This window comes from Euprymna scolopes, chromosome 22, assembly GCF_053919585.1.
Source record: "Euprymna scolopes isolate OS-2025 chromosome 22, ASM5391958v1, whole genome shotgun sequence".
NCBI classification, from domain to species: domain Eukaryota; kingdom Metazoa; phylum Mollusca; class Cephalopoda; order Sepiida; family Sepiolidae; genus Euprymna; species Euprymna scolopes.
The window spans coordinates 79,344,440-79,360,469 of NC_136503.1; the positions used below are offsets into that span (position 1 = coordinate 79,344,440).

The following is a 16,030-nucleotide window of genomic DNA, read 5'->3' on the forward strand; positions in this document are numbered from 1 at the left end:
CATGCGTTCTTTTTTTTTTTTTTTTTTTTCTTTGAAGGAAAGAAATTTGGAGTAATCTCAAAGTTAATAGTTTTAAAGAAGGGCAAATTACGAGACAGTTTATCTTCAAACTTGTGAGTACGTTCCATAGAATTTATTAAATTTATTGTGTGCATGAATTTAGAAGTACTCGTTCTTAACTTTCATATTAATGGTAGTCGTTCGTTCAAGTGACGTTTATAATTTATGAACCAGCCTCTTTCTACTTTGTTCATTTACTCTCACCCCTTTATTTTCTCCTTTCATTTTTTTTTTTTTGTGCAGGCTATTCGTTCCTCGTCGAATTTCTCTGAAAACGGATAAATTTCCGACAAAACATTTATTTTTATACTCCATAAAACCGGCGAAATTTGATTTAAACATCGCAAAATGACAAAACCTTAAAATATAACAAAAAATCAAAATGGCCGTTTTTCATATATACAAGAAAAATAGCCAAATTAAATATTAAAAGATATAGGAAAATAAACTTACTACAAATATACATTACTTTTTTGTTAAAATTTTGGTTCAATCATTAGTCAAGTGAATATAACAGTAAAGGTCTTACCCTTGTCGTGAAATATGATGAAACAGACAATTCATTTTTGTACATAAAAAAAATCAAATAGCTAAAACGGAAAAAAACTTACAATATTTGCCTTTCGCTGACTATGATGGCAGCTAACTGTAAAAATTTCTTCGTTTGTCAACATTTTAATTAAAAATAAACATTATTGCAATACGTTAAATAATGTCTTACATGAGGTAAATTAAATTTATTTTTAAATAAATGTATTTATTTCTAATCATAAGATTACAAAATAATACATTTTTCTTTTTGTTTATGGAAAAATATTTTTCATTTGACAAAAAAAAAAAAGTAAATTAATTTTATTCATATCATAATTTGTAGTCCGGAAAAAAAAGTAAAATTAAAGAAAATACTAGTAGAAATCCAGAGTTTGTACACATAGATTCGAAAAAGTTGTCAAAAAACAAATATATAACAAATTAAATGTTATCAAAGGCAAGATAAATTACTTTTCTACCTCACTGGATATGTTTTTAGTATTTTTATTTAATGTAGCATGTTTATTCAGTGTTTACCGATGTATTGGAAAATTAAAAATGGCGCCTGACTCTCTCTTTGACACGGTAAGTTTCGGAAAAGGAGTTAAAAATAAAAAAATAGACAAAATACTGGGCCCGTGGCGCAGTTGATAGAGATGTTGAATCTCTACGGTGCCAAGTGAAAATTGTTTGAAGATAGCGGTTCCAATCCTACCCAAAGCCGGCCAGAGGCTCATTTGGCTCAAACGTGGTGAGACAACAACAACTACGGAAGGCAGTAATTGCAGTGGATGCAGTCAGGAGATTCAGAGTTCTTATCCCCTCGCTGTTACCATCTGATGAAGGCCAGAGGAATAGTTGGCTGAAACATCATGTAAACAACTAAAAAAAGATGAGGATAATAGTCCGCAATAAATAAAATTAATAAATAATACTCATTTCAATAATAAATTCCGATTAAATAATATAAATTTATGTTCAATTCAAAATTTTTTGTACGGGACCAAAAACTAACAGCATTTTTTTTTTTTTAAATAAACACAAACAAATTCAATTGTCTCTGATCTTATTTCAGTTTCTTGATTTAGAAACTATATTTTTGTTCTAACAATGAAGAAACAATTAATATAGGTTTCATTAATAAATTTACAAATTATTCAATTAATTCATTCTAATTTTATTTAAGAACTATTTATGTATTCCCAGAAACAGTGAAAGCGTAAAAACCAAAAAAACAAACAAAAGAGAAAACAAAAACACTGATTTTTAAAAGCATCTTAAAGAAAATAATTTGCAACCAGCAGTAGACAAAGTATCTTTTAACTAAATCATTAAATTAAGTTCGTCAGAAACTTAAGAGGAGTCAATTCTCCCAATAATTATTAAAATAATAAAACATAATTGAATTAAATTAACATAATCTAAAAGAAATAAAAGCCACTGTCTAAAAATTTTCCCCACTCTTTATCCGTGCCAAAATCAAAACGTAGATTCTTTCTTAGAAGTGCACGCCTGTGGAACTCTGTTCCGTCTACCTGTTTCGCACCTGACTATAACCTGGATGTCTTCAAGTCCAACATAAACAAATTCCTGATGAACACGCCCCCCTTAAGTAGACAATATATCAAATATCAACACTAACGTACTGTACACGCAATAACCCTTGACCACCTTGTAAAAAAAAATGCCCTTTTATTTACCTCGTTGGAACGTATGGTTTTCAGAGAAAACGATTTTTTTTTTTTTTTTTTTACATAGGCATCACCACATTATCAAGGCCAAGAGGCCACTCAAGGATAAGGGTTAAAGAGTGTACAGTAGAAATTGGACAATATAGTAATCATTAGTAATGAAAATTTGGTAAATTTGATAACTTATATGGAACGGCTCATCAAGAACTTATTTACGTTAGACTTGAACACAACCATATTGTAGTCAGCCGGAAAGCAGGAAAACGGAAGACAATTCCACAGGCGTGCAGTTCTAAGAAAGAAGCTTTGTTCATGGAATCTACGTTTAGGTTTAGGCACAGATTGGAATCAATTTTTGTGTACACTATAAAGAAAAGGTCTATCGTGTAGAGAAAGCGAAATAATAACTATTTTGCGCATGTGTTACTATAGACATGGATTCGAAAAAGTCAAAAATCAAATATATACCAAATAAATGTTATCAAAGGCATGATAAGTTACTCTTCTATCTAACTGCAAAGGTTTTTTAGTGGTTTTGCTCACTTTAAGACGTGTAATCACTTCGAAAATCATACAATGTTTATCGATATATTTTAAAAAGAAAAATAGGGGTGTGTTCGCTGTTGACTCCGGTAAGTTTGGGAAAATGAGTTCAAACTAAATTATACAAAACACTGTTAGAAACTCACTCAATATATGTTACCATGATATAGGCGGACATATATTCGATGGAGTATCTAACAGTATTTTGTATAATTATTTAGTTTTAACTCATTTTCCCAAACTTACCGTATTCAATAGCGTGCACACCGCCATTTTCCCTTTTCAAGTATACCGATAATCACTGTATGATTTTCGAACCAATTACACGTTTTAAAGTGAGTGAAACCACTAAAAAAAAACTTTTGCAGATAGGGAGTAGAGTAACTTATCTTGCCTTTGATGACATTTATTTGTTATATATTTGATTCTTGACCACTTTTTCGAATCTATGTCTATAGAAACACAAGCCCAATATTTTTTTTTTTTTTGCTATTCTATATTTTCCTTCTTTCCTTCATCGATCGTCAAAACGTATAAAATGAAAATGTGAACGAATCTCTGGCGTACGTCAATGAAATTTCGAAATAACCCTCTAAGAACGTTATAATTGAAAACTGACCCCCGACGATACAAGTTAGTTTAACGTTAAACATTAAAAAAATGGAAATTGTGAAATTTAAAGAAAGGAGCCTTACATAAACGACTGCCGAATCTCTTACTAAAAGCGTTTTCTTTTCTTTCTTGTGGGAAGGAGGGGGGGTCATTATTTATAACGTGTTTGCTTATTTTCGTTATTGAAAACAAAGAATTCAGCGAGGGTCGCAAAAAACCATTCCTTTCGACAACCACGCATGCACGTCTACTGGTATTCATGACGATATTTCGATGGTGTCTTCGTAGGACAATAGATAAAAGGGTTCGCGTCGTAACCTACTGGTTGAAAGTTCGCGCCCATGCAACGGATCGTTTTTTTTTTCTTTTTTTTATTTGGAAACTTTTAACATTTACACATTTATGTGATTTTTTACGTTCCCTTCTTTATTTTCCTGTTTTTATCTCTTTTTTTTTTTAAATATTTTTCCATGCTCTTTTTTGTGATAAATACGTATAATTTTTCGTGTTTTTTTGTCCGTTTTTCTCAGTTTTTTCTATTACCGAATTCACACAGTTTTATTTGGGTTTTTTTCTTTTTAATTTGTTTTTATTGCTTTTAATTTGTTTTTTATTATCGAAATTAAACGAAACCCCTTAATTTGTTTTTGAGGTGTTTTCTTTTATGTTTGTTTTGGAGTTTATTTTTATTTATTTATTTTCTTTACGGTGATAAAGTGACATAATTGCAACCAAGTATTGCAGTAATAAATAAAAGAAACAATAAATGATAAATACACGGAAGAAGTTTCGTTTCATTTCCTTAGCATAAGATTCCATGTTTTCGTTCTTAAATAAATTTCTATTTCTTAATATAACATTGAGACGAACTATTTTTAGTCGCGGAGACCGGTAAGTAACCAGTTAACATTACCACAGCTTCAACGTGGGGAGAAGGAAGTGTTTTGTAACCCGCATGCGCATTAGTGCTTTTCAGTTGGGGGAAAAAAAACATGGCCATCAGTGGGACTCCATTGGATAATAAATGTTTTAATATCCAGAAAAGTACTTGTCTGCGCAAAATTTAAATGTGATATCCGTTTTCAGCATACCCTAAAACCTATAAAAGTTATCATTCGAGTTGAGGTTTTGTTTTGTTTCACCAATTTGTAATTATAAGTTTTTGTTGTGAAAGAAAGTTTTATTAGATTTCTGTGGTCTATGCTAATTCACATGAAAAGAAAAATGCGATTCTCCAATTTTTTTTAGGCAATTACATGTTAATGTTTTCTTGTATCATCCATTTGTCCACCCAGTAAAATTGCTTTAAATATTGTACATACTTGTCGTGTTCCTTCTCGAAAACCAACTATATTCTGCTTCATGTGTGAGAATTGAACTTTTTTCCGAGATAGAATTAATTCTAATAAATTTTCATTGCATTATGACGTCGTCCTACAGCATCTAAGTCTTAATGAAGGAAATGAAAAAAAAACAAAAAAACATTTCTTCTTTTTTTTTTTGTACATTATGCTTTAAAATATTAGAAACTTCTTCAGATGCATATTTCTTTATTTTTGTCTGTTTTGAAATATAATAATAATAGTATGTGGTGCAACAGAGCACAGACATGCGTTTGCTAATATCAAGCCATGTGAGAAATACGTCGCAGTAAGGAAAAAGGAAAAACTACAAATAGGGGAGAGAGAGAGAGAGAGAGAGAGAGAGAGAGAGAGAGAGAGAGAGAGAGAGAGAGAAAGAGCGCATTAGAGAGGACAATCACGCTAGAGACGTGGACAAAATCACAGCTCTAACGAGAAGTCACGCGTTGTGGGAAAATAAGGAAATGAATATCGTTGTTGCAAGAAAAAGTGAGTTGAGTTATTACTTGTTTTCTATTCCTACCGACGTACGATGCTACGTGTGATGTCCTAAATGTGTAAACGTGTACAACGTTACAACAGCACAACCATTAGAAGGTGTGGTAGTCGATGATTATTATGATTTTTGAAGCCAAAAAGTTTCGTCCGCTAAAATATGTTTTAGAATAATCAAAATATTTAGATGCGCGAAGCCATGCGCGAAAAAAGTCACAGTAAGGAAAAAGAAAGAAAAACAACAAATAGGAGAGAGAGAGAGAGAGAGCACATTAAAGAGGGCGATCACGTTAGAGACACAGATGACGTTCGAGATGACGTTAGAGACGTGGACTACATCACAGCTCTAACGAAAAGTCACGCGTTGCGGGAGAATGAGGAAATGAATGTCGTTGTTCCTTCTCGCAAACCAACTATCGCCGTTTTCTTATCATCGATTTGTTACCGCATTCTCACGTGTGAGAATTGAGCATTTTTCCAGGGTAAAATTGATCCCAATAATTTGTTCACTTATATATAAAAATCAGTAAAACAAACCAATCTAATAACAAATGTCTATGATTAGGAATTATATGAACCATCCTTGATAGCGGAAAAGCACAAAAGTTAACAAAGCCTCCGCCCTTCCCATGTTAAAAATGTTTTTCTAAATAGTAAGACTATTTAGAAACTCCTTAACAAGTGAAGGTGAGTTATTAAGTATTCTATTTGGGCGCGACCGCGACACTCTTATTTTGCGCATTAGTCATCGACTATTTACAATTGTTGGTGAAAACATTAAAATAGAATTCTGCACACTAACAACAAACTAATACAAATCGGACATTTTAAAAATCAAACAAATCTTTGGTCGTCTCATAGATTTTAATCAGTTAATAGGAAAACAGAGAAACATTATTTAGAAAGATCTACTCGTGTAATGTATCCCTCAAGAAACACGTCTCTAATTAAATGTTGACAAATTTTAAAGGAATAATAATCAGAATCGTTAATCCTATCGGAATCGGGAATTGAAAACAGAATCGATAAGTCTGATTGTATCGGAATCATGAAAAAAGTTGGAATCGCCTGATCACGTTTGTGTGTGTGTGTGTGTGTGTGTGTGTGTGTGTGTGTGTGTGTGTGTGTGTGTGTGTGTGTGTGCGCGCGCGTGTGTGTGTGTGTTGGGGCAATTAATCAAAATCGTGAATCGGAAAAAAAGATAAAAATAACAAAAACAAGTGAAGCATGTATAGTCCCCCATGAGTGCACAGTGAACGAGGCATAAAAAAATGACTAAGTTCAGCATTTGCCCCCCTCCATCCATTTAGCCCCAAAAGTCTCCAGGGGACGTTAATTCTGGTGAAAATGAATAAACGGTGCAGTTTTAGGCCTTACCATATGTAAATTTGAGTTCTGCACCATGCAAAAAAAAAAAAAAAAAAAAAAAAAAAAAGACTAAGTTCATGATTTGTCCCCACCCATTTATCCTCAAAAGTCCCCCAGGCCTTAACATATTTAAATTTTGAGTTCTGCACCATGCAAAACAGCGAAATAGACATACACAGAAAATTTGGGACAAATATGGTAAAATGGTCCCAAAAAAATGGAGTGTTTTTATTAGTAATTTAGTTATTTATCTCTTTATCTCTATTATTTTACCTTTTTATTTTTTTATTTTTATTTATTATTTTTCATTTTTTATTTTTCTCTTTCTTTTTCTTGTTCTTTTTACCTCACTCTTATTTCTTCATCCCTTAAATGTATTTCATGTGTTATTTTTTAACTTGCTCTTCATCTCTCCCCCTCAATTTTATTTACCTTTAAGCTATTATTATTATTATTATTATTATTATTATTATTGTTATTATTATTATTATTGTCATTGTTTTTATTATTATTATTATTATTATTATTATTATTATTATTATTATTGTCACTGTTATTATTATTATTATTATTATTATTATTATTGTTTTTATTATTATTATTATTATTATTATTATTATTATTGTCATTGTTTTTATTATTATCATTATTATTATTAATATTATTATTGTCATTGGTTTATTATTATTATTATTATTATTATTAGTAGTAGTAGTAGTAGTAGTGTTGTTAATAGTACATTTCCCTCTATTACTCCACTACGCCAATCATTCACATCCAAAACTCTACTTTGTCCTGTTATACACCTCAAAAGATTTTGCCACCCTACCTTTTACCGCTGCCTTATACCCCCCCCTGCATATCTAATAACAAAGAAAACCTAGAATTACTGCTACATATTACAAAACATATATTGGTATTCTGAAATCCATTATTATAGCCTTACAGCTACCCACCCAGACCCACACCATAACTTGCTCACTTAATTAACGTCCAAACCCTACCTCGCCCCAATAAATTAAAACCCTGGAACAGAACGCCCGATGTAATCCCTCCTGCTCAATCCCTGCTTAGTATATACCCATCCAACCTTTCGCCCTAAATCATCACCATAATATCCCTCCCAAAATTATACACCACTTCATAGTGCTGTTGTCGTCTCGGCTGCATCTGTCAAAATGTCCCTCCATAGATAATAGACATCTTACACACTGATAAAATAGAATTACCATCCATCCACAATATACCACCACCTTAACCTTAAAACATATATCACATCCATTTAAGACTATGATATACACCTTTGTACATTACACTCTATGTAATACACTCCTCCTTTATCTAGAATTCAATAAAACTCCCCCCCCAACATCCTATATAATTTCAATTGATCTATTTCGTTCCTAATGAATACCACGCTTGACGCCACATCCTCACTATGTTAGCATTAGGCTTCGAAATGCCTTGGCATAAAGAGTCCCTTCTATCCCCCAAATAATTGTTTGTATTCCCTTATTGAATAAATGAACCAATCTATATTTACCAATCAATAGTTTTTGTGACTTCATTTCCCTTTCCTATTATTCTCATATATATCTATATCTATATCTATATATATATCTATATCTATATATATATATATATATATATATATATATATATATATATATATATATATATATATATATATATATATATATATATATCCATTCTTGGATTTTTTACCCTTCACCGGACTATTAATTCATGTGAAATCTTTTTATCATTTTTCTTTTACCTCCTATTCCCCTTACCTCACCCTTTTTTTTTAACCAAGTAAGATCTGTGACTTACTTGTAGTTTCATTAAATAGTTTTATATGCAAAATCCGATCCCGCATTTTGCTAATTCCTGCCCTCTGATGAGAAGGAGAGTATTTCTTCAAAACTCCGCAGATTAAGGACTATCCACTTATCTTGTGCTTCCTTTTTTAAAATTAAATGTTTTTAACTCTTTTTCAAGATGTCTTTTAATATGTTTTATTAATCATTTGTTCATATATATATATATATATATATATATATATATATATATATATATATATATATATATATATATATATATATATTATAAAGAAGTGAACCAAGCAGAGAAACCTCCGGCTTCAATTAGAATTATTTGGGTAGTTAGTTTTTTTTTTGTTTTTTGTTTTTTTTAACCTCCTCTCCGCTCTTACTCCATACCACTACCAAATATTCTAAAAAATAATAATTTTCAGACTTATGACCCTCGAAAATGTTAGTCTGAACGAAAAGCGCTTCGGGTGTATTTTAACGATCTTGTTTTTTAATCGACTTATTTATTTTATTTAATTGTACATGTGTTACATACAACTTGCCCCATTTTGTTTTCCTTTTCCTCACCCCGTTTTCCATCTTATTTTAGTTGATTGAATTTACTCGATGGTTCACTTCTTTATAATTATTCTAAAATTTTGCCAATCGAATATATATATATATATATATATATATATATATATATATATATATATATATATATATATATATATATATATATATTATTTAGTGGAGATGGTAATTAATGAAAACTGAAAAAAGTGCTCAATACTGTTGTAGAGCAAATATGCATTTTATTTTTTATTACCGTATCTTTCTGTTAAGTTACATTATTGTTTCGGCTACAGGGCTGTTATTTTTGCCGTCTGTAGCGTCCTCAGACTTTTACAGAAAAGTTCGCTATTTTGGGATGAAAGAGTGGAAGAGTGGATGAGGTCAGGGGGGTGCGAGGAGAGCGAAACAGGAAGAGAGGAAGGGAACAAGGAGGGAAGGTGGGGGCGCTTGGTATGTCGATAATGTTTTAGTTTTGGGGTTTAAGGAACTAGTGGGGGAGGGTCTGGGAAGTTGATTTCTGGTGTGCCTGAGGGCATAGGGATACATGAGGGGAAGGGGAATATGTGGGGTGGGAGGAGGGGGGTTTACTTTAAACTTCGAGTCTTAGTGTTAAAACTTTTAGCATCTCGTTGGTGAGGTGATTTCTTGGTATGTATGTCTTGAGCTGTTGGGTGTTGCTTATTTTTGGAGGCGGGGAGCTATGATTCGGTTTATTTATTTTTAGTTTTTATTTTGTTGTTAATTGTTTGGAGAGGGTCAGCTAGCGGTCGCAGCCACGGGTTCACACATGCGCACGTACACACATATATACTTAAAAGAAACGGTCACGGGTACACATACTTGCCCGCCCTGGCGTGCAAATATATGTGCATATGTGCCCTCAGGCATCCCTATGCCCTCAGGCACACCAGAAATCAACTTCCCAGACCCTCCCCCACAAGTTCCTTAAACCCCAAACCTAAAACATTATCGACAAAGCGCCCCCCCCACCTTCCCTCCTTGTTCCCTTCCTCTCTTCCTGTTTCGCCCTCCTGGCAACACCCCCCCCTGACCTCATTCACACTTCCACTCTTTCATCCCAAAATAGCGAACATTTCTGTAAAAGTCTGAGGACGCTACAGACGGCAAAAAAAAAAAAAACAGCCGTGTAGCCGAAACAATAATGTAACTCAACAGAAAGATACGGTAATAAAAAATAAAAACGTATATATATGTGCATATATATGCATATATATATATATATATATATATGTACATATATATATATATTTGTACAAATATATGTATATGTGTATACATGTATATATATGTATGTATACATATATATACATATGCATATATATGTATACATATGTATATACATATATATGTATACATGTATATACATATATATGTATACATGTATATACATATATATGTATACATGTATATACATATATATGTATACATGTATATACATATATATGTATACATGTATATACATATGTATACATATGCGTATATATGTATACATATGCATATACATATGTATACATATGCATATATATGTATACATACATATATATATATATATACATGTATATACATGTATATATGTATACATATATGCATACATATGTATACATATATATACATGTATATATTTATATGTATATATATGTATATATATAAATATTTGTATATGCATATATGTATATTTATCTATCTATCTATCTATCTATCTATCTATATATATATATATATATATAATTATATATATAAATATATATATCTATATTTATGCATATATATGTGAGTATATACACTCATGAGCAAAAACAAAAAAATGGGCTAAGAGCAAAAGAAGGAAGAAATCGATTTTTCAATATTTTTCCATGAATTTTTGTTATTTTGAAGATCATTATTATTATTATTATAATGATCTACAAAATAGAAATTATCAGTTAAAATATATAATAATAAGTGGAAAAAATTAATCCTAAAAATGGTAAGACCGTATCTTGGCGAGGATATAAAAAAACCAAATTGCAGGATTAAGGCAGTCCTTAATTGCTAAACCTAAACGCAGATTCCATGATCAAAGCTTCTTTCTTAGAACTGCACGCCTGTGGAATTGTCTTCCATTTTCCTGCTTTCCAGCTGTCTATAATATAGTTGTCTTCAAGTCCAACGTGAACAAGTTTCTGATGAGCCGTTCCACTTAAGTTAATAAATTTACCGAACTTCCATTACTATCGATTACTATATTGTCCTTTTGACTACTGTACACTCTTTAACTCTTATCCTTGAGTGGCCTCAACAGGCCTTGATAAGTGGTGACGCCTATGTCAAAAAAAACAAACAAAAAAACGTCCAAAATGACTTACAAGCAGATTTTTTATATTTTAAGGAAAGAAAATATGGCAACATCTCCTTCTGCATTGTTCAAAGGTTCGAAGTCGAACGCTCGGTCAAAAGGAAATCTGGATCTTGTCGCCTTAGAGCATTCACTTTGAAGGACAACCACAGGCTTAAATTAAGTGCTTTGAAGGATTGAAAGAAAACTTATGTTAACCATAGCAAAGAATTCAAAACAGGGGCTGGAAATTCTGTTTCTAGATATACAATATCTAGACGAATTAAAGAAATCGGATTTTCTTCTAAAAGGTGTGCAAAGAAACCATTTTTATCTAAGAAGAACATCAATGATAGAAAAAGATTTTTCTCGTATTATGGCAAGAAAGATACAAACTGGTTCAGGAATGTTTTCTGGTCAAATGAATTAATATTTTGTCTTATTATTGATGCTCCCAAATGGTGCATTTTAAGAACTGGAGAAAGATTTTCGCCAAATTGCATAACAAGGACAGATAAACACGGGAATAGAGGGATAATAGTATGGGGAACTTTTACTGCAGCAGTAGTTGGGGAACTTATTAGATGTGAGAAGTTAATCAATGCAAAGCAATACATTAAAATATTAGAAACAGGACTGTTACTAAGTATCCAGAAGGTGGAAATATCCCAGAACATTATTTTTGAACATGATAATGCCCCTGCACACACTGCTAAAATAAAAAAAAAAATTTTTTTTGATAATTAAATTGATTTGCTGTTTTGGCCAGGTCAAAGCCTCGATATCGAGAATATTTGATCCATAATATATCATGCATTAGCTGGAAGAACTTTTTCAAACCATGGCAAACTGTGGGAAGCTGTGCAAAGTGAATGGAATACTATCTCCTTTTCACAGTGTTTCACTTTAGTTGAGAGCATGTCTAAAAGGATTAATATTTTAAAGAAATCAAAAGAGAATGCGATTCCATACTAAGCATTTATTAAAGTAAATGTATTCTTCTATGTTATTAGTTTAAGTTTCCTTATTAAAATAATAAAATTAAAATATTAAAATGTATAAAATTTGTTTGGTCATTTTTTTTTTTTTGCTTACGAGTGCATATGCATATATACTTATATATATATGTCTATATATGTATATATACATATATATATATATGTGTTATAATTATACATATATATATATATATATATATATATATATATATATATATATATATATATATATACAGAAAGTGAACTCTGATTTATGAAAGTATGATAGGTTATGGAAAGGAAGGGTTGTAAAGAGATAGCTTCGAATTTGGGGGTATCAAAACCAAAGCAAAATATGATGAAAGTAAAAATAAAATAGATAACCCCCATAATTTATTATACCATACCTGTTCACACTGAAACACTTATCACAATCTTCTGTGGATCTATATTAAAAAACCTTGTTAAACTTTGTGATATATTTCCATTCTATGGAGGTCAGGCGCGAACGAACACCCCATAATTTTATTATACCATATTTCTTCAAACTGAAACATAATTATCAAAGTATACTTACGTAGATAGATATGAAAAGGCTTTATTAAAGTTTGTGCCTGTTTCCATTCTATGGAGGCCAGGCGCGAACGCAGACCCCATAATTTTATTATACCATCCCTATTTAAGTTAAAACATACTTATCAATGTATTATTATGTACATCTATATATAAAAAAAAAAACACTTGTAACGTTTTTTTTTAATTAAAAATTTTTTTTTTCCATACCTTGTGGACCAGGCACATACGCAGACCCCACAATTTTAATGAATCATCATTATGCCAGATCAAACATACCCATTCCTGTGTCTCGATACATCTTCTATCACTATATGTGATCAGGTTTCTATAATAGTCAACCATATAGGAGCCTATTCGTGACCAGACACACACACACACAGATGTTCAGCTTTATATTATAGATATGTATTCATTAATACGTATATATACGTATATATATATATATGTATGTATAATTATGTGTATATATATATATATATATGTATAATTATGTGTGTATATATATATATATATATATATATATATATATATATATGTATATATATATATATATGTGTATATGTGTGTGGGGGGGGTGTCGTAAATGTTTATTTTTAAATATTGTTAATTTCAATGTACCCGTTTTAATTTAACGAGTTGAGACTGTTATGCTAAAATATATCGATAAACGCTATAATGTTCGAACCGATTACACGTTTTAAAGTGAGTAAAACCACTAAAAACATTTGCAGATCGGTAGAATGGTAATGTATCTTGCCTTTGATAACATTTGTTTTATATTTGTTTTTGAACCACTTTTTCGAATCTATATGTATAGTAACACAAACCTGTAATTTTTGCGCGAAATTGGGTAAAATCATATTTTACTTAGGCGTTATAAAGCAGGCAGTCGGAGGCTATACGCAGGGGACATAATCCCGAAACGAATATTTTAGATTATTTGTGTCATGACTGCAATATTTGTTGTCTATAGCGACAGACATTTTTTTTTTTTTACTAGAAACACGATAGCGGTTGTTCTACACGATGAATTTTCGTACTTTTTGGATTTATTACCATTTTCGACATGACAATCAAGTATAGTAACAGACACCCAAATTAGGTCCTGAATATGATTTTAAACTATATCGATGGTGAGCCCCAGCCCCTCGTTTGCGGGATTCGAGGAGTGTGGAGCCACCTTTAATTGTCGTTGCTCCCAGGTCCACTCTGACCTGGAGTGGTAGTACCTGTTAGGGTCCAAACTATGTGTTAAATTATAGAAATCGACTATAAGAAAAATATATATTCTATTAAAAATGTTTTTTTCAAAATCACTGGATTCGGCAATAAATAACCAGTAAAGGGTTGATATGCCGTAAAATGAAACAACCAACCAACCAACCACAAAAATAATAATAATAATAATAATTAAAAAAAAAAAAATTACTTTTAAATAGAAAGAAATTTCTACTCGATGAATTTTCGTAATTTTTGGATATATTAATATTTTCGGCATGACAATATATAATATTGTTTTTGCTTAAAACAACATATTTAAAAAAAAAAAAACTATCAATCTATCGACTCCATCTTAACAAACACCATAAAATCAACTAATAATACCTTTTTTCGTTGTGGGTTTCTCTGTTGTTTTCGTTGTTGGTTCCTCTGTTGATGTCATGGCGTTGTTATCTGCGCAGTTGGTGTATTTTCGCGATTCGCAAGTCAACGTTAGTGAATTGAAGTTGAAACCCTCCGGACATTTCATCACCATTATTCCCACAAATGGGGTGCAGCTTAAGAACAAGTTCGGTTCATTCGGATGGCACATAAACGTTTGGGTGCATATTTGCTTTTCTTCTGATTGGACTGGTGTTAATAGAAAACACGCGACGATAAGGAAAAATGAAGGAATTGGTTTCATCCTGATATTATCTCCTGACATGATTTTTTTTTTTTTTTTTTGATTTTTTTTTTTTTTTGATTTTTTTTTTTTCTTTTTTTTTTTTTTTTTTGTCCCTGGAGAAGCTGATATATAGTGACGTCAAGATCCGCAAGCGGCTTTGACAGTTTTTAGAGTTGATATTACTTTTTAGTTAATCAGCTTTCTTTTCGCACGTGGAATTCGTCAGACGAGTATTAAAAAAAAAAAAAATTAGGAGAATCTTCTTTACCGATTCTTTGCGACGGGTAAAATTCTCCAAGACTTTCCTGTAAACTCACTTTCACCGTTTTACGACCAAAATGTAAAGTTTAAAGCAAATTATTTTCTAGTTAAATGATAATACAGGTGATCAATTTCTTTTAGATTCGTTTGCATGCTACAAAGATATTGTTAAAAAAAAAAAAGAAAAAAAAGAAAATCTATTTTCCTCACACAAAAATAAGCAAGTTTTTTTGGGTTTTTTAAATAAAATTAAAAAAATAAATAGAAAATAAGTTGTTCAGTATATATATATATATATATATATATATATATATATATATATATATATATATATATATATATATATATATATATATATATATATATATATATATTCTATCACAATTAAGAATTATACACTTTGTCAGTTTGGGTGTGAAGCAAAATATATTGTTTAAAAAACAGTATTTTTCGCGCAAAAAATAAGTATCTTCTTTGTTACAAAAAAAAAGTTTTTTCAAATTTTTTTTTAAAGGGGAAGTGGGGAGGGGGGCGTTAAAAAATTATGGAATTTTGTGTTATTTTTTTTTACGATAGAAGATGTTTCCCACTTTTGTCAATTTACCGCGAAAAAGAGTCAAATATTACGATATTTCGATAAAATTACGAAAAGTGGACAAATAATTATTCAGTGCGAATAGACATGAATTTATCATCCAGAACGACGTTGCAAGTCTTATTATGCGCAAGAAGACGGCAGGATTTTTGTTTTTTACTAAAAGGCCGGTTGATGTATAAAAAATGAAAACAAAGTTAGTGTTTCGCTGAAAAAGAATAAGACTGACGAAACGTGATTTTACAGTAGTTTCATTTTTGACTCCCTATTCACTGTTTTCTGACTCATATGGATTGTTTCTCTTTTTTCTTTCTTTTTTTTTTCTTTTCTCTCTTTTTAAGTATCTT

General features: G+C 30.9%; 1 protein-coding gene across 1 annotated transcript in view; it reads right to left on the reverse strand.

Moving 5' to 3' along the window:
* Nucleotides 1–15,284, reverse strand: part of LOC145243481 (chitin deacetylase 7-like) — a 32,297-nt gene extending 17,013 nt beyond the window's left edge. The window contains exon 1 of the mRNA XM_080106420.1: nucleotides 14,545–15,284. Coding sequence (XP_079962546.1) covers nucleotides 14,545–14,866 — 322 coding nt within the window. The 5' untranslated portion in view covers nucleotides 14,867–15,284. The remainder of the gene's footprint in view (nucleotides 1–14,544) is intronic.
* Nucleotides 15,285–16,030: the final 746 nt, after the last annotated feature.